Below are 19,737 nucleotides of genomic sequence, written 5' to 3'. Positions count from 1 at the left end.
GAAATATAATGAGTAACAACAACAACAACAACAACAACAACAACAACAACAACAACAACAATAATAATAATAACAATAATAATAATAATAATAAATGAACAAAGATAAAAAATAATTACATATGGTGGACGATCCAGATATTCAACAATATGATCTTCAGGATGCGTAATGTCACGAACCATATTTTGCGTTTATTTTTTTCTGAAAAAAATATATTATATAAACTTTATTAAATCTAAATTTAAATATTCATATTTAAATTTATTATATTTAGATATTTATAAAAAATATCAAATATGTTTAATATGTTTAAATATATATTAAATTTAAAAATATTTGAATCATACTTAAATATATATTTAAATATATATTAAATTAACAATTAAAAATATTTTTAATTTTAAATATATATTTTTACTATAAATATATTCAAATTCAAAGTTAGATATATAGTTAAATTCGAAACATGTTTAATTTATATCTAAATTCAAATTATAAATATATATTTACTCAAATTTAAATAAATACCGGAAACCAAACCAAAATGTAATTAAAGACATTTTTTGGATTGTATTTAATTTCAAAAAATATTTAATTAAAACCAAAATATTTTTAAAGTCAAATTTAAAGTCAGATTTAAATATAGATTTAAATTTAAAATATATTCAAATTCAAATTTAAATTTATAATTAAAACCAAAGTAAATTTAAAGTCAGATTTAAATACATATTTAAATTTAAAATATATTTAAATTTAAATTATAAATATATATTTAAATATGTTTAAATTTAAATTTAATTTTATAAACAAAGTTGAAATATAGTAACGTCAAATTTACTTATATATGTAAATTCGAAATATATTTAAATTTAAATATCAATATAAAATTAAAACTAAAATATATTTAAATATTTATTTAAATTTAAACTTTTTAAAATATAAATTAAAATCACAATTATATTTTATTTTCAGATTTAAATATCCTAAATAAAAAATTATATTTAAATTTAAAATATATTTAATACTAATTACTAATTAACATCATCATCATTCATCTAAATATATAATAAAGGTATAATCTTTATTTATGTATTTTTTCAACTACTAATAAATAAATATTATTTAATTTAAATAACAACTATACATATTATTATCATATTATCTCTATTTCAGATTAAAAAAAAAATACACAATTAATCTACTAATTATATTAGTAATATTAAAATAACTTGTTAATTTTTGAACAAACAAAAAGCTTGGCAAATGAAGACGGAAGTATGTGCAGGAGGAATTATGGAAGGATGGAGCTAAGGAAGTATTGAAGAGTAGAAGGAAAGGAAACTGAGTGTGTGAAACTGTGGTTGTATCTCTGAAGTGTATGCAAATTGGAGAGAGAGATAGTAATTATTCACCTTATTCACGGGCTTGCAGGGGTTTGACGCGTGTCGACCATGCATGCAATACAGATTTTGCGTATTGCAGGGAAATACGCACTTTGTGTATTATGCTTCCCCAATAACGCGCCTCCAGACCTCGTTAAACACCATTTTTTCTAATATCTTCGTAAATTTCACTTTCTTCATCAATAATGATATAAAAAATCCCATCTAAATATGACAAATGCACACACATACAAGAATTTCATTCAAATATTAGATTTTCTATTTTAATGTTAGTTCATCCCTCCCATATTAATGCGGAGTGCCTTCATTTTATTCAAAGTTCCAATATATTATTAATAAGCTTAACTCCAAATTTTGTTTAGCTCCAAATTGAAATCTTACTTTCAATTTTTTTTTTTTGCAATCTTTGTAAACACTAACACTCTTTGACCATGATTTGTCCGAGTACTAGGGTGGCCGAACTTTAGCAATTTTGAGCAGATTGCGGGCGAAGAGGAAGAGCTATACGTCGGCCAGGACCAAACATCGCGGCAGAAATATCTGCAAAAGATACTCCGACGCTCAAGTCAATAATAATCTCTAGTGGCTGTATCAAGTAAATATGAAGACTGAGAATAGAACCTGATCTTTAGCCGAGGATACTAGTTCGGCTTTATAGACGCTGTTTTACCCGTTTGCTGTGGATAAGTTCGAGTTTATAGGTTGGTTATCGTATTCTGTTTTGGTGATCAGGTTTGTTGAGCACGTTTCTTATTTTCAAATAAGTGGGCCTGATCTTATCTGTTTACATTCCGAGCTATTTGGGCGGCCGAGGTATGCGGTGACCTATCATAGCCCCCAAGCTTGCCTTGGTTTGGACAGGACTAAGGCGAGCATTCGTATCATGGTTGTCATATACCTCGACCGCTAAGTTGTTGTCATGTTTGTCCCTTACAGCTCCCAAGCTCGGCTTGGTTCTGTACGAAATTTTAAACGTTTCTGGAATTAATTGTTGCTTTGCCTTTCGCACCATTTAACATGATCGATGTGAAACGACCGCTTTCCTAGGCACTCCTGTCCGTTGGAATTCTGAGCCATTTAATGCTTCTCTTTTTTGACGATCAGGATTAAATGCAAAGGGTTTTGTAACCGTTTGGGCTGCAGGAGTTACTTTTCATTATCTTTTTCCTTTTTGTTTCATATTGGTGGTGTTTCTGGAGGAAAAACTTGGTTTTCATTTCCTGTCTGAGAATGAGTAAGAAAGGTCAGTGGTGATTCTTCATTGCTCTTTCTTCTCTGTTTTTGTTTTATTCTTGTTCTTGCCTTTGATGGAGAAATGTGATATGGGCGACCCGTGTGGTTGGGTTGATGCTAGGATGAAAGAATATGCGTCCCAGTTTGATGATGATGAGTCAATGAGGTTGTTGGGGTCGGATTTGTGGGTCAGAGAGGGTAGTAAGGTTAGAATAGAGCTATTGCCTTGTGGGAAAGATGACCGAGTCTGTGACCGATTGAACGATTGGTCCTTCTTCTACATGTACAGCTTGTCTGTTTACCGAGTTAGGCGTCAAGCTTTCTTTTTACTGAATTTGAGTGTGGGGCTTTGTATTGGTTGAACTGTGCCCCAACCCAGCTTCACCCTAATTCCTGGGGTTTTGTTCGGACGTTTGAAATATTGATGGAGCTGTTAGGTCACCCGCCGTCTCATAGGCTATTTTTCTCATTGTTTCAGGCTAAGGGGGTGGGTCGGGGTTTGTGGGTGAACCTCAGTAGCTATCCGCGACGGGCAATATTTGGTTTGTATAAATCTTCGTTCAAAGATTTTAAATCTATGTTTGTTAAAGTTAGGAGTGTACCTGAGGAATTCCCGTTTTATCTGAACGAACACCTAGTGGAGAAGTTTCCCTTGTCGTGGTGTCCAGAGCCATATCAAGTGCTGGATTTAGATGATAGGTTTCCTGATGACAATATTATGATGGATTTTTTATTTAAGTCCTTGGGTCCAAAAGGATTGTTGTCGATTGCTGAACTTTTGAAATGGGATACCGATAGGCAGGGTGTGTTTGATCATATAGGTAATTTGTTTTACTGTGTTTCTTTCTTTCTTATTTTGACATGTCCTTTCTGACTCGGCGTGGGTATTTTGTTTTGCAGCTGATAAAGCTCCTACTATTACCACTGCGGGGTTGAAGTCTTTTTTCAATTAGCATAGGAAGGGTGAGAAGGAAGCTTCTTTTAATGTGGGGAAAGGTCCTGCCACAGCTGTTGTTTAGTATAGACCTATTCAAAAACCTAAGCGTAAGAGAGGTCAGGTGAAAGATAGTGTTGCCGAGGTGTTGGAGGGCAAGGGCAATTCTTCGATGATTCTGCAAATGGTCGAGTCTGCGTATGAGTCGCAAAAGAGGCTTCACGGGTGTGATGAGAACGAGCATGGTAGGTCTCTGTGGGCAAAACTTTACCCTTTTAGTACAATGGCCGACGAGCTTTGTTGCTTCCCAGATGATATGAAAATGATCGATGAAGTCGGCCGAGATGGTGTTAGTCGGTTCCTTCAGGTATATTTGTTTAATTATAGTAGTGTTATGTATATTCTTCTATGGTGCTGTTATTGATTCTTTTCTTTGTAGGTGATCGGTGCCCGTATTGTTGCCATTGGTAGGGCGTAAGTTCTTGCTTTGGTTCGGGAAGAGAAGGAGGCTTTACGCTTTGAGGAGTTGTAAGGGATTTTTCAGGAGAAAGAGAAGAAAATTTCTGAGTTATCTCCTTCGATGGATCAGACACAGTTGGAACTTGCTGAGGAGAAGCGGCTTCATGTGTCGTCCTCTGAGCGAGTGAAAACCTTGGTTTCTGAAAATGACCAGCTTTCGGCACGCGTAAAAGAGTTAGAAGGTGAAGTCTATGAAGCCTTTGCTCAAGGCTTCGAATGTGTTGTTTCTCAAGTCAAAGTGCTGTTTCCCGATGCAAATGCATCAAAGCTTGATGTCATGAAGGTGGTTGCTGATGGAAAGCTTGTAGATGATGAAGCTATTAGTGATAAGGAGAGTGATAGCTCTAGCATTGGTGATAAGGCGGATTACGCCTTTTCATTTGTGTTTTGTTTTATAAACTTATGTATGGCTCTTTGGCCTTGGATGTGTGTTTAACTTTGTTTTGTTTTGCCTTTTGGATATTTCCGGGCATTATGCTCGGCTTTATGCTTGTGGGTTGTCGAGTATGAAGCTCGGCTTGTTATGATTGTTTAACTCTTTGGTTATGAGATATGTTAGTTATCAGGATTATGATAACACTAATTGTTTATTTGCAATAGTAATGACGTTTGTACAATCATTGATGGTGTCCGGCCTTGTTAAAACCCTCTTCGAGTAAAACCCATGTGGTTTGGAAAAAAACCTTCGAAGGGGAAAAAGAGTACCTTCATCCGCGGATTTACGATATGTATTATGATTGATATTCCCTTAGTGAGGAGACATTCCATGTTCCTGGAAGTTGATCTCCTCTAAGAGTTTCTAGTTTATAAGCCCCCTTGCCGAGGTTCTTAAATACTCGGAGTGGTCCCTCCCAATTTGCTACTAGTTTGCCATGTACTGGAGGTTTCCGTGCTTCTTCTGTTCATCTGAGTACAAGGTCTTCTTCTTTGAAGGACCTGTAAGATACTCTTTTGTTGTGTCTTCACTCTATGAATTGTTTCATAGCTCGTTGCCTTATAGCTGAAATGTCTCTTTCTTTTTTCCACGAGGTCCAACTCGGTTGCTCGAGCTTGCCTGTTGTTTTGGTGACTGTAAAGCTCGGTCCTTAATGTTGGGATGCTGACCTCTACTGGGATTAGTGCCTCTGCACCATATACTAGCTTGAAAGTCCTGTGGCAGATTGGATTGTAGTATTGTAGCTCCACAGGATTTCTGGAATGAGCTCGGCCCACTCTCCCTTGGCCTCACCGAGCTTTTTCTTTAGGCCCTGCAAAATAATTCGGTTAGCCGATTCAACTTGCTCGTTGGTTTGCGGGTGCTCGACTAAGCTGAAGTGATGTATAATGTTAAAGTTTGTTAGGAAAGTAGCGAGTTTATAGTCTGTAAATTGTCTCCCGTTATCCGAGATTATTTCTCTCAGGATGCCATATCTACCATATGATGTTTTTCCATAGGAAAGATCTCACCTTTTCTGCTGTTATGTGTGCTAGTGGTTGTGCTTCTATCCACTTAGAGAAATAGTCGATTGATACTAAAAGGAATTTTACCTGGCCTGGCGCTTTCGAGAAAGGTTCGAGGATGTCCAGTCCCCACCTATTGAAAGGCCAGCTTACCTCTATGGTGTGGAGCTTTTTGGCTGGGATTTCTGAAACAGTGGAGTTTCTTTGACAATTGTCACATGCCTTGACTTTTGAAATACAGTCCCTTTTGATCGTTGGCCAGTAGTACCCTGTTCGTAATATTTTGGCGGCTAGTGCTCGGCCACCGACGTGGTTTCCACAGACCCCTTCATGTGTTTCTGCCATAACTTCTTTGGCCTCATCCTTGCTGATGCATTTGAGGAATGGCTGGGAGTGTTCTCGTCTGTACAGGATGTTTCCTAGTACTGTGTAGAAGCTTGCTCTCCTTCGGAAGAGAGGCAAGTTTGGCTCCTCGGCTGGTACGGCACCTGTGTTGATATAATCGAGAAAAGGGTGCTCTCCAGTCTTGTACCTGCGTGATGCTTAAGATTGTATCCTACGCAAAGCTCAGTTTATTGAGTGTTAGTTGGGACAGTGCCGGTGTGTTTTCCGTTTGCCTTGTTGTGACTAACTTGGATAACACATCAGCTCTGGTGTTGTGTTCTCGGTTTACATGGATAATATCAAATTTGCTGAATTTTGAGATGAGATCCTTTGTCATGAGCCAATATTTCTCTAACAAAGGATCTTTTACCTGGTACTCGCCCTTGATTTGATATACTACTAGTGACAAATCGCAGTAGACTTTTATCTGAGGTATCTTTAGTTATTGGGCGAGTTTCAGTCCTGCTAGCAGAGCCTCATATTCTGCTTGGTTGTTACGTGCGTTGAAGCAGAACTGTAGTGATTGCTCAGCTATCACTTTGTCTCCTTCCTTTAGCAATATCCCTGCTCCGCTGCCTTGTCTGTTTGATGCTCCATCTACATGCATGCTCCAACTGGCTTCTATATGATGTGTTTCATTAGTCATTTCTGATACAAAGTCGGCAAGTACTTGTGATTTCAGAGTTTTTCTTGATTCGTACTGAATGTCGAACTCGAAGAGTTCGACGGACCATTTGATTAATCGTCCGGCAAGCTCGAGTCTGGTTAATATCTGCCTTAGGGGTTGGTCTGTTCGTACTATTATTGTGTGACTCTGGAAATAGTGTCGTAATCTCCTTGCCGTGGTGATTAGTGCCAATGCCAGCTGTTCTATTTTTGGGTACCTTGTTTCTGTTGGTTGTAATACTCTGCTAATGAAGTATACTGTGTTTTGCTTTTTCCCTGTTTCAATCACTAGGACCGAGCTTATAGCATGGTTAGATACTGATAAATATAAATACAATGGTTTACCTGTTTCTGGTCTCTGGAGTATTAGGGGTGATGTTAAGAGCTGTTTGAGCTCCATAAAATAATTTTTGCATTTCTCTGTCCATGTGAATTTCTTACTTTTGGAGAATGTTTGGAAGAAGTGATAAGATCGGTTTGCCACTGCAGGTAGGAAGCGTGATAGGGCAGCTACTCTCCCTGCTAGTTGTTGGACTTCTTTTATTGTCTTTGGGCTTGTCATGTTCAGTATTGCATTACATTTTTTTGGGTTGGCTTCTATTCCTCGTGAGGTTAGCATGAAGCCAAGAAATTTTCCCCCTTGAACTCCAAAGGCACATTTGTCCGGGTTGAGCCGCATGTTATAAGCTCGGACTTGGTTGAAGACTTCAACCAGGTCGTCACAATGTGATCCTTGTGCAGGCGTTTTTGCTACCATATCATCGACGTAAATTTCCATATTCCGAACTATTTGCTGTTAGAATACTTTGTCCATGAGTCTTTGATACGTCGCCCCTGCATTCTTTAAGCCAAAAGGCATTACCTTGTAACAAAAATTACCATATTTTGTTATAAAAGCTATTTTGCTTTGGTCTTCTGGGTGCATTAGAATCTGGTTGTAACCAGAGTATGTATCCATAAAACTCAAGCTTTTGAAACTGGAAGCATTATCAACTAATTTATCGATGCAAGGTAATGGGTAAGCATCTTTTGGGCAAACTTTGTTTAAATTTGTAAAGTCGATGCACATGCGCCATTTACCTGAGTTTTTCCTTACCATTACCCCATTTGAGAGCCATGTGGTGAAGCGGATTTCTCTGATGAAACCTGCGTTGAGGAGTTTCTTGGTTTCTTCTAGTGCTGCTTGTTTTTTCTCTTCTCCGATGTTTATTTTCTTTTGTGCCACTGGTCGGATTGCTTTGTCAATTGCTAATCTGTGGTAGATAAGTTCTGGACTTATTCCAGGCATGTCGTCTGGTGTCCATACAAATAGATTGGTGTTCTGACGCAGTATTTCTATGAGTTTTGTTCATTCTTCCCCCTCTAGTGCTTCTCCGATGTGTGTGTACTGCTTTTCATCCGCTGTTAGTGTTACTCGGTGGAGGTTGTCCATTGACTGGGGTCTTTCGTTGAGGTTTTCCCTTGGGTCAAGCTCGGCTAACATTAGGATCTCGACAGTATTGTGTATTGCTTGGACTTGTGGCCGAGCTGTTTGTTTTTCCTGGTTTTGCTTCAGACTGGCATTGTAACATTGCCGAGCTTCTTGGTGATCTGCGTATACTGTTGCTATCCTATTTTCCTGTACTGGAAACTTGACACATATGTGTAAAGTGGACACTACTGCCCTGAATATATTCAACGCGGGTCTTCCGATGATAATATTATAAGGGCTATAACAATCTACTATTAAGTATTGGATATCAATGGATTTTGACATAGGGACCTCTCCCATTGTTGTCTTCAGCCATATATGTCCCATGATGGGGACCCTCTCTCCGGAGAACCCAATCAGCTCTCCAGAGGAAGGTTGCATTATTTTTTTTGATAATTTCATTTTCTTAAAAGTAGAATAAAATAAAACATCAGCGCTACTACCTGGGTCCAGTAGTGTTTTTCTTACCAACAGCTCTCCAACTTGGATGGAGATTACCACTGGTTCGTCGAGGTTAAGGCTTGCCGACTTAAAGTCTGATTGGTTGAATGATATTGTGACGTCGGGTTCCTCCTCTTTCTTTGGATGCAGTGTTCCTTCAATTGCTAACATTGCTTTGTAGCTTCATTTTCTGGCCGAGGTTGTTCCACCTCCACCTGCATAGCCTCCCAATATGTGGTTGATGATTCCTCTGGGCGGGTTGGGTGTTGTCTGGTCCCTTTTGTCCTTGTCTGCTGCTGTTTGTTTGTGTTCGTCTCTGTTCGAGTTGACTCCCTTGGATTTTCGACCTTCGACATATTTGTCTAGGAGTCCTTGGCGTGCTAGTCTTTCGAGCAGGTCTTTCGCGACGATACAGTCGTCCGTGGTGTGTCCGAACTTCTGATGGAAGGCGCAATGCTTGCTCCTATCCACGAACCTTTGGTCTTGGTAACTCCCTGCCCTAGCTGGTGGTTTCACGATTTTGGCATTGAGAATCTCTTTGAAGATGTTCTCTCTTTTGGTGTTGAACTTGGTGTAAGTGTTGAATTTTGGTGTGAGCTTGAAGGGCTTCCTTGGCTCTTTGTTGTTTGGTGGTCTGATCATTTTGTCCTCAACCCTTATGTGCGGTTGTTTGTCTGTTTTCTGGGCTTCGCGGAGCTCTTCGATTTCCATCTGGCCTGCAGCCCTTTCTCGGAATTCTTCCAACGTTTTTGATTTTGTTATTGCAATTGTTTCACGGAATTTTCCGGGTCTGAGGCTGGCTTTGAGGGCGTGCAGGTGGACCGCTGGATCGAGGTCTTGAATCTCCATGGTTGCTTCAGCGAACCGAGTCATGTAGTCCTTTAGGATTTTGTGTTGACCTTGCTTGATGGTGCCTAGATAATCTGATCCGTGCACATATATTCTTGACGCAGCAAAGTAATCGATGAACGACCTCGCCAGCTCCTCAAAGAAAGAAATTGAACCTGCAGACAACTTAAAAAACCAGAGTAATGTAGCACCATCAAGGTAAGTAGGAAAAGCTCGGCAGAGCACAGGCTTATTGTTCGCCGTTAAAAAACATCATGGATTGAAATTTCTTGACATGAGTACGGGGGTCGCCGAACCCCTTGTATGACTCAAGCGCTGTGGGTAACACAAAATTTTTTGGCATCTGGAACTTTGTGATTTCTTCGGAAAAGGGATTGTCGAGGGTGAGATTTTCCTTCGGTGGGGTGATTTCAGACGATTTATGTTGCCCTGGGCCGAGCTTTTGGAGCTTTCTCCCTCATGTTTTCTGTTGTTCTGTGCAGATATCTCGGCTATCCTCCACACTTCTGCCTGAAGCTCAGTGATTTGAGCCAGGAGCTCAGCTTGTGTGGGTTGAGGGTTCTCATTGCCAGCCATGTTCAAGGATCGAAGATCCTGCAAAATAGAGTAAAAGACTAAACAAAGAGTATAGTGGAGTTAGATATATTTGGGCCCCACGGTGGGTGCCAAGTGATTCGTCCGAGTACTGGGGTGGCCGAGCTTTAGCAATTCCGAGCAGATTGCGGGCGGAGAGGAAGAGCTATACGTCGGCCAGGACCAAACACCGTGGCGGGAATACCTGCAAAAGATACCCTGACGCTCAAGCCAATAATAATCTCTAGTGGGTGTATCAAGTAAATATGAAGACTGAGAATAGAACCTGATCTTTAGCCGAGGACACTAGTTCGGCTTTATAGACGCTGTTTTACCCGTTTGCTGTGGATAAGTCCGAGTTTATAGGTTGGTTATCGGATTCTATTTTGGTGATCAGGTTTGTTGAGCACGTTTTTTATTTTTAAATAAGTGGGCCTGATCTTAGCTGTTTACATTCCGAGCTATTTGGGCGGCCGAGGTATGCGGTGACGTATCATAGCCCCCAAGCTTGCCGTGGACCTCCATGATATAGCTGTACCACCATATGTGAACAAGTATCCTGTTTGAGATCGCCCTTTGTGTGGATCAGATAAGTATCCAGCATCTGCATAGCCAACTAGTTGTGACTTGGATCATAGGGATAAAACAATCCCATATCAACCGTTCCATGAAGATATCAAAAGATTTGTTTGATTCCACTCCAATGTCATCTGGTTGGAGAGGAACTATATTTTGCTAGTAAATTCACAGCAAATGATATATCGGGTCATGTATTATTGGCAAGATACATTAGCGCTCTAATGGCACTAAGATATGGTACTTCAGGACCAAGGATATCTTCATTTTCTTCTTTAGGACGGAATTGATCCTTTTCCACATCCAAAGATCTTACGATCATTGGGATACTCAAGGGATGTGACTTATCCATATAAAATATTTTCAAGATCTTTTCTGTGTATGTTGTTTGATAAATAAAGATCTCATTTTTTATATGTTCGATCTGCCGGCCGAGACAAAATTTAGTCCTTCTAAGATCTTTCATCTCAAACTCTTCTTTTAGAGTTTTTATAATTATTGGAATCCCTTCAGGAGTCCCAATGATATTTAAATCATCAACGTACATAATAATTATAATAAATCCAGATGCAGATTTCTTTATGAAAACACACGGGTAGATATCATCATTCTTAAATCCATTTTTGGCCAGATATTCAGTAAGACGATTATACCACATTTGTCTAAATTGCTTTAGACCGTATAAAGATCTTTGCAATTTGACTGAATATAACCCCTGTGAATATTCATTGGATGGTTTAGATATCTTTAGTCCTTCAGGAACTTTCATATAGATATCTGGATCTAATGAGCCGTATAAATAGGCTATTACCACATCCATTAAATGCATATGCAATTTATGATATGCAGATAAACTGACCAAATAACGCAAAGTTATTGTATCCACTACAAGGGAATACATTTCTTGATAATCTATACCTGGCCTTTCTCATTTCGTTTTCTCACAAATATCCATCGGTATCCAACAGGTTTTACATCTTCTGGTGTACGGACTACAGGTCCAAAGACTTCACGTTTTGCAAGTGAGTCTAACTCAACCTTCATGGCTTCTTTCCATTTTGGCCAATCATTCCTTTGTCGACATTCTTCGACTGATCTTGGTTCAAGATCCTTACTTTCATGCATGATATTTAATGCCACATTATATACAAATATTTCATTGACAATTGTCTTATTTCGGTCCTATTTCTCTCCTGTAAAGACATAATTTATTGAGATCTTGTCATTTTCACAATTTTTAGGTACCTGAACGTCTTCTGGCGTTAAAACTATATCAGAATTTTGGACAACTGCAGGTGTCTCTACATGTCTTTTTCAATAGGAATCGTATTTACCTCTTCTCTTTTCCGAAGATTTTTGTCTTTGGAACCGATAGGCCTGCCACGCTTCTGGCGTGTATTTGCTTCGGTGGCAATTTGTCTAACTGGGACATCAATTCAAATTGGGGCATTTTCCGCTGGTATATAAGACTTGGTTATCCTCTTTGTATTGAAAAATGCATCAGGCAATTCATTTGCTATTCTTTGCAAATGTATAATCTTTTAAACTTCTAGTTCACATTGCCTTGATGGAGGATCTAAATGCATCAACGATGATGCATTCCAATTAAGTTCCTTTTCAGGAAGCTTATTCTTTCCCCCTAATGTTGGAAATTTTAATTCATCAAAATGACAATTTGCAAACCGGGCTTTAAATACATCTCTGGTTTGTATCTCAAGATACCTCACTATAGAGGGATAATCATATCCAACATATATTCCCAATTTTCTTTGGGGCCCATTTTGGTGCAATTAGGTGGTGCAATGGGAACATATATCGCACACCCAAATATTCTTAAATGGGTGATATTTGGCTAATGGCCAAAAGCTATTTACATAGGAGAGAACTAATGGTAACTCGTTGGCCTCAAACGAATAAGTGCTGCAGCATGTAAAACAGCATGCCCCCAAACCGAGGTTGGGAGATTTGTTCTCATAAGTAAGGGTCTAGCAATTAATTGGAGGTGTTTAATACGTGATTCTGCTAACCCATTTTATGTGTGAACATAAGTTACTGGATGTCCAACACTTATTTCATTAGCCATACAATAAGCATCAAAAGCTTAGGAAGTAAATTCACCAGCATTATCAAGATGAATTGCTTTGATTGGATTTATGGAAGTTGTGCTCTTAGTCGAATAATTTGAGCCAGTAATCTCGCAAATGCCAGGTTGCGAGAAGACAATAAGCACACATGTGACAATCTTGAAGATGCGTCTATTAGGACTATAAAATATCTAAAAGATCCACTTGGTGGATGAATAGGTCCACATATATCGCCTTGAATCCTTTCTAGGAATTCAGGGGACTCAAATCCAATCTTTACTGGTGATGGCCTTAAAATTAACTTTCCTTGAGAACATGCTGCACAACAAAATTCACTAGATTTAAGAATCTTCTGGTTCTTTAGTGAATGTCCATGGGAGTTTTCAATAATTCTCCGCATCATGGTTGTTTCTGGATGACCCAATCGGTCGTACCAAGTTATGAATTTATTTGGGCTAGTAAACTTCTGATTTACAGTGGCATGTGATTCAATTACACTAATCTTGGTATAATATAACCCAGATGAAAGTGAGGGCAACTTTTCTAATATAACCTTTTAATTTGAATCATGAGTTGTGATACATAAGTACTCATGACTTCCTCCATTCATAGTCTCAATATGATATCCATTTCGGCAAATATCTTTAAAGCTTAACAAGTTTCTTAGAGACTTGGTAGACAATAGTGCATTATTTATTATGAATTTTGTTACTCTGGGAAACAAAATTATAGCTCTTCCGGAGCCTTCAATCACATTGCCTGAGCCAATAATAGTATTAACATATTCTTCTTTTGGCACAAGATGGGTAAAATATATATCACTTTTGAGAATGGTATGCAAACTTGTACTATCCGTAAGGCAAACATCTTCATTATATGTCCTTGCCATTCTCTTCAAAGACAAATAATAATAGATTGAGTAGAAAGGTTTGCTCAGTAAAATTATTTCCTTGATTGAAAATATTTTTCTAAAAAAATATAGTATATACTAAAAATTTTATTATTATTAGACATTCAGTAATCATAAATATTTTATCAAACATGATTCATATATATCACACTTAAAATTCAAATGCATAAAACTTAATAAGAAGTTTCTTACATTATTTATTCACATGAATACTTAACAAATACACATATTAAACTATTCTATCATTGATCAAATGGCCAATATTTCCTTCAGGATCCTCAAAGAAATTAGATACATCATAATGAGTGGTAGAATTTTCATCATTTGAAACAAAACTTGTTTCCTTTCTTTTGTCATCCTTTTTCAAGGATGCTTGATAAAGATCAACTAGGTGCCTTGGGATAAGACATGTACGTGACCAATGGCCCTTTTCTACCACAACGGAAGCACTTATCCTCAATTGATTTACTTTACCCATTGTTTCTTTCTTTTTTTCACTTATGGTGAGATCATTTCTTGTGAATATAATTCTTCTTCCTTCCATAATTTTTCTTATTACCAAAATCTTACCATTTACCTCTTCTGGGGTTATGATTTGCCGCATTTGCTTCAAGAAATGGGGCGGCACCAGCTGGGCGCACTTCATGATTCCTTAAAAGCAATTCATTATTGCGTTCAGCAACAAGAAAGCAAGAAATTAACTCAAAATACTTTTTTAAATTCTTTTTCTCGATACTGCTGCTACAGGAGAACATTCGAGGCATGGAAGGTTGAGAAAGTTTTCTCTAACATATCGGGCTTGAGGAAGTATCACTGTCTTTTGATGATTATACCTTTCTTTAAGGTCTTTCCACAGATCTGCAAGATCTTTTAATGTGGGATATTCATTTTCACTCCTTCGTCAAGACGACGACGAAGGAAAATCATGGCCTTGGCTTTATCCTTCTGGGATGCATTATTTTCAGCTTTAATGGTATCTCCAAGATCCATTAAATCAAGATGGATATTAACATCTAGTATCCATGATAAATAATTATTTTCAGATATATTAAGAGCATTAAATTCAAGATGAGAGAGCTTCAACATAATGAAAATTTGTTACCTGGAGTCTTCCTAAAATTTGCTCAGAGTCTCGTGCTGATAACGTGTTGTAAAATAACTAAACAAATAAATAAGGAAGAGGTAACAAATAAAATAAAGAAATATAATGAGAGAGAAAGAGAGAAAATTGTTATTGATGTTGTTATATTAACGGAGACTTAACTTCCTATTTATACACATAAGGGGACTTCATTTTCAACTCTCAATTAATATGAATTCATCTTTGGAAAGATAATTTTTTTAATTAACCGCCCAAGTCATAAATGGGCATCCACCCATTTGTTCTTATCACAACATCTTGAAAAATGTATCAAATTTTTACTTAGCAAATAGAAGTCAAGCATGCTACTTCATTAAAGTTAAGCGATAGAAACCGGTCGGGTACGATTGTCCCATTCAAGAAAACAATATGGATGCCAATTGGATATGGTTTTTCCAAAAGGAATTGAAAAACACGATAGGTACCATTCGGGTATAGTTGCCCTATAAAAAAAGAAAAAATAATGAGTACCAGACGGATATGGTCGCCCCCTAAGGTATTGAGAAATAAGATAGGTACTAGTTGGATATGGTCACCCAACAAGAAATTGAAAAACAAGAAAGATACCAGTCGAATATGGTTTTTCTATGAGGAATTGAAAAACAAGATGGGTACCAAACAGATATGGTCGCCCCATAAGGTATTGAGAAACAAAATAGGTACATGTCGAGTATGGTTTTCCTTATGAAGAATTAAAAAACAAGATGGGTACCAGTTGGGTGTAGTTACTCGATCACTAACGAGTTAGTTTCAACACAATGGATGCTAGATAGAAGACACTATTCCTAATGAAAAAAGACTACTTATGGATACCAGTCGAATATGATTGCCCCACACAATAAAAATCTTATGGTTGAGTTATCTGAGATAAAAATGCAATAATAATGATGAATGTAACACCCTAACTTTTAGCACCTCATGATCGTACTAAAAGTTCGAGCGCTATTAACATCTATTCCTTTAATTATATACTATGTTTATTTAATATTAATCACTTAATCACAAATATATATATATATATATATATATATATATATATATTCACATAGCATGATATACATAGACTTATTTTAAGATTTTCAAAATATAAGTCCTTTCTCCTCTAAAAACCAAAAGAATAAATGACGAGGGGAAAATAAAATCTAACAACTCAACTTGTAAACATAATCTTCTATGCTCCTGTAATTCCACACCAAACCTTCGTACCTGTAGCTAAAATGAGTGAAAATAGGGGGTAAGAACTGGGGAGTTCTTAGTAGGGTCGGGGTAGTTAGTTAAGTTTGTTTTATCATGTTCTTAGTAAATAACAAGAGTCAACAAAGTACAATCCAACTCAACAATTACAGAACATTGAATCCAATCATAAGCACACACAATCATAGAAAACACAATCACAAACAAATATGCGCAAACAAGGATGATGTATGCCTAGTCCTATACAGGCCATGAGCTCATGTGTCAGTTTGTTGCCCGATTCCCGACACTGATCCTGAGATAAGTCTTTCACACCGCCGTCCTTATCTCAGCCAACGTCCCCTCCATGAGCGTTACGTATCGCCATCCTCATGAGGGAACCTTCCTTTCGGTCTCTAGTGAGCGTTATGCATCGCCATCTGATAAACCCCTATTTTATGATTCATCTTATGCTCAATTGAGTGTTTTTATCAATTCTTCACCCACTTATTCATATAATTTGCATGGTTTTATAATTCCTTTCTTATTCTATGATATATGTGAAAACATGTTTCCTATGCCTTAAAAATATTAATTTTAATTATCCTTTATTACCATTCGATGTCGTGATCTGTGTGTTAAGTATTTTCAGGCTTCATAGGGCAGGAATAGCTTAGAGGACAGAAAAAAACATGCAAAAATGGAAGGAACGCACAAAATGGAGTTTTGAAGAAAATGGCAGCGATGCGCACGCATGGACGACGCGGACATTTAGTATTTCATCTACAGAGATATTTGGATGTAATTCTTTCAGTGAATCCTCAAATTGTCTAATAAATAAAGTAATCAATATAACATTCAGATTAATTGTAAAATTAGTGTATATATAATATGAATATAAAAACTAGTTCTGACGTACTGGAAATAAGGTTCTATTTCTTCGCAGTTGACAAGAATGTATGTGTGGGCGATATGAAGCTCTTCATCAGTTAAGTATTTCTTTGAACCTCGCCCGATGGAAAGGCATGGGTATCTAAAAATAGACAAGTGATTTTCATCCATATTTGAACCACCATCATCGTTCCTAGGAACTTGAGTCCGCCTTGTTTGTACTGTTGACTCAAAATACATAGAAGTAAAATTTGAAATTTCTTCCAAAATATATGCTTCGTAAATAGATCCTTCAACTCTTGCCTTATTTCGTACTTTTTGTTTTAAGTATAGCATACACCTTTCAAATGGATACATCCATCGATACCGCACAGGTCCTTCAACCTTAGCTTCATAGAGGATGTGGATAACTAAATGCTCCATCACATCAAAGAAAGCTGGCGGAAAAATCTTTTCCAGCTTACAAACCGTTTCAATAATGAAAATCTCTACCTTCTCCACAGCATCTGAGCGTATTTCAGTAGCACAAATTTGTTTAAAGAACAAGCTGAGCTCTGTTAGCACTCCCCATATGGATTTTGGCAACACGTCTCGAAAGGCCAATGGAATTAGTCTTTCCATGAAAACATGGCTGTCGTGACTCTTCATTTCGTATATCTTCCCATCCGCTAGATTAACACATCGTGAAATATTTGATGCATAACCATCAGGAAATTTTAATTGCTTTATCCACTCGCATACTGTCCTCCTTTGTTGAGAATCTAAGACATATGTTGCTTTTGGTTTTTTGCACTTTCCATTCTCAAATACCAACTCCAAGTTAGGGCGCTTGCATACTATCTTCAAATCTTCTCTTGCATTTGTGTTGTCTTTTGTCTTGCCCTTTACGTCCATAACAGTGTTAAAGATGTTGTCAAAAATATTTTTTCAATGTGCATAATGTCTAAATTGTGTCTTATCAAATTAGTTGATCAATAAGGCAACTCCCAAAATATGCTTTTTCTCACCCAATTATGAATGGTACCAAAGTCACCCTTTTTTCCTCTCGGATTAGCCCCTAAGTTAGCTTCTTCGAGTTTGTCTAACTCACTTAAGATTTCAACTCCACTCATTCGTTTCGGTGGAAAAGAGTTTTCCACGGTTGACTTTTTAAAAGAGTACCGATCACGACGAAATGCATGACCAGCAGGCAAGTACTGTCGATGACAATCAAACCAACAGGGTTTAGCGTCGTGTTGTAGTCGAAATGATTTAGTGTTCTTCATGCAAATCGGACAAGAAAGATGACCGTGTGTGCTCCAACCAGACAACATTCCATAAGCCAGAAAATCGCTTATAGTCCACAATAATGCTGCCTTCATATTAAAATTTTTCTTTTCCCATGCATCATAAGTAGTAACACCATTGTCCCACAAAACCTTTAACTCATCAATCAGTGGTCTAAGATAAACATCTAATTTTTTTCCCGGAGACTTCGGTCCAGGGATCAAAAGACTGAGGAATATGTACTCTCTTCTCATGCACATACTTGGAGGAAGATTGTAAGGTGTGACAAACACAGGCCAACATGAGTATGGAGTCTTCGAGCCAGAAAATGGATTAAAACCATCAGTGCAAAGTCCAAGCCTAACATTTCTAGACTCTTGGGAAAATAGTTCATGGGTGGCATCAAATTGTTTCCAAGCATTAGCATCAGCCGGATGTGTGATCACCGATTCATCTTGGCGTACTCCATCCACATGCCACTTCATATATTGCGCAGTAGTTTTAGACATAAACAAACGTTGAAGCCTTGGAGTAATAGGAAAATATCTTAATATTGAGTATGGCACATCCCTACTACTATTAGTTGTATCCCCTGCCTTTGGCTTAAATCGTGGATGTCCACACATTGTGCATGCTACATAACTAATCTTGTCACTTATTTCTTTATAATATATCATGTAGTGATTAGGACAAGCATCAATTTTCTCATATCCTAATCCCAATTCTTGAATCATTGTCTTTGACCGGTAGAAATCTTCTGGAAACTTCTCTGATTCTGGGAGCATGCCCTTGATTATGGCAACCATTCGATTATAACAGCTCTCACTCATGTTGAATTCTGACTTCAAGTTAACTAGCTGGGTTACAGCTGACAATATTGTATGCTTGGTGCAGCCATCCCACAAAGGTTCGTCAGCACTCCTCAACAACTTATAAAACTTCGACGCGGATGGATTTGGATCCTCTTCTAAACCTTCCACTACGTTTAAGTTATCACCTGCATCATCAATAACCATGTCTACATATGGATTTGTATTCTCCTCTTCATGTTCTTGGGTAACATTTGTTGTGTCCTGTTCAACCCATCTTTCCTCACCATAAGCAGTCCAGTTTATATAACCCTCCGTAAACCCACGATCACACAAATGCTTTTCGACCCAAAATATTTCATCCCTAAGTCTGTTCTTACATTTTGTGCATGGACAAAGAATGCGACCTAAACTATCAATGACTGTCGGGTTTCTTTCTACAAAATCTATGAATTCCACAACACCTTTCTTAAATTCCTCGCTTAGATGACCAGTGCAATCTTGCCTTCGTGACATCCAACTTCTATTGGGCGCCGTGATTATCTGGACTAAGGTTTCATTTTAGTTGTAATACCAATGTTTAACATGCATATAAATGGACATAGTCTCGTGTATATTTTTTTCTAAATTTCATTAATATATTTTTATTCACAATCACACTAAATACCCCTTCTACAAGTTATAAAGTAACAAACATAATACATTCAATTTGAAAATAAAGATATAAATCATAAAAAGATAATATACAAAGCTTGAAGAAAATAATCATAAACAATTTGAAGCATTAGAAAAACAAAAAACAATTGGGTATCATTAATCTCATGTCAAGAACTTCAAGCCACGAAGTTAAAAAGTATGGAGATATACCGGGTTCAATAAAAAAATATCAATAACATGGTTAGGATTCTAGCACAAAATTTTCAATAACAAATGTGGAAAGTGAGCATATGGTAGTGATCCACTAAGTTAGCTGG

The 19,737-nt window shown here is 37.4% G+C and overlaps 1 protein-coding gene across 1 annotated transcript; it reads right to left on the bottom strand.

Annotated features, from left to right (window-relative positions):
• Window positions 1–17,659: 17,659 nt before the first annotated feature.
• On the bottom strand, window positions 17,660–19,279 carry LOC107626917 (uncharacterized). The gene has a single exon (XM_016329807.2). It carries the CDS (start codon window positions 19,277–19,279, stop codon window positions 17,660–17,662), a length of 1,620 nt encoding a protein of 539 aa, XP_016185293.2.
• Window positions 19,280–19,737: the final 458 nt, after the last annotated feature.

The sequence above is a fragment of the Arachis ipaensis genome, chromosome B2, assembly GCF_059453495.1.
Source record: "Arachis ipaensis isolate K30076 ecotype BB chromosome B2, ASM5945349v1, whole genome shotgun sequence".
NCBI lineage: Eukaryota > Viridiplantae > Streptophyta > Magnoliopsida > Fabales > Fabaceae > Arachis > Arachis ipaensis.
The sequence above is the reverse complement of the archived record's forward strand: the minus strand, read 5'-3'. Positions and strand labels throughout refer to the sequence as shown.

Coding starts and splice junctions, on each gene's coding strand:
- LOC107626917 (XM_016329807.2), bottom strand. CDS start 19,279: ATGTCACGAAGGCAAGATTGCACTGGTCATCTAAGCGAGGAATTTAAG.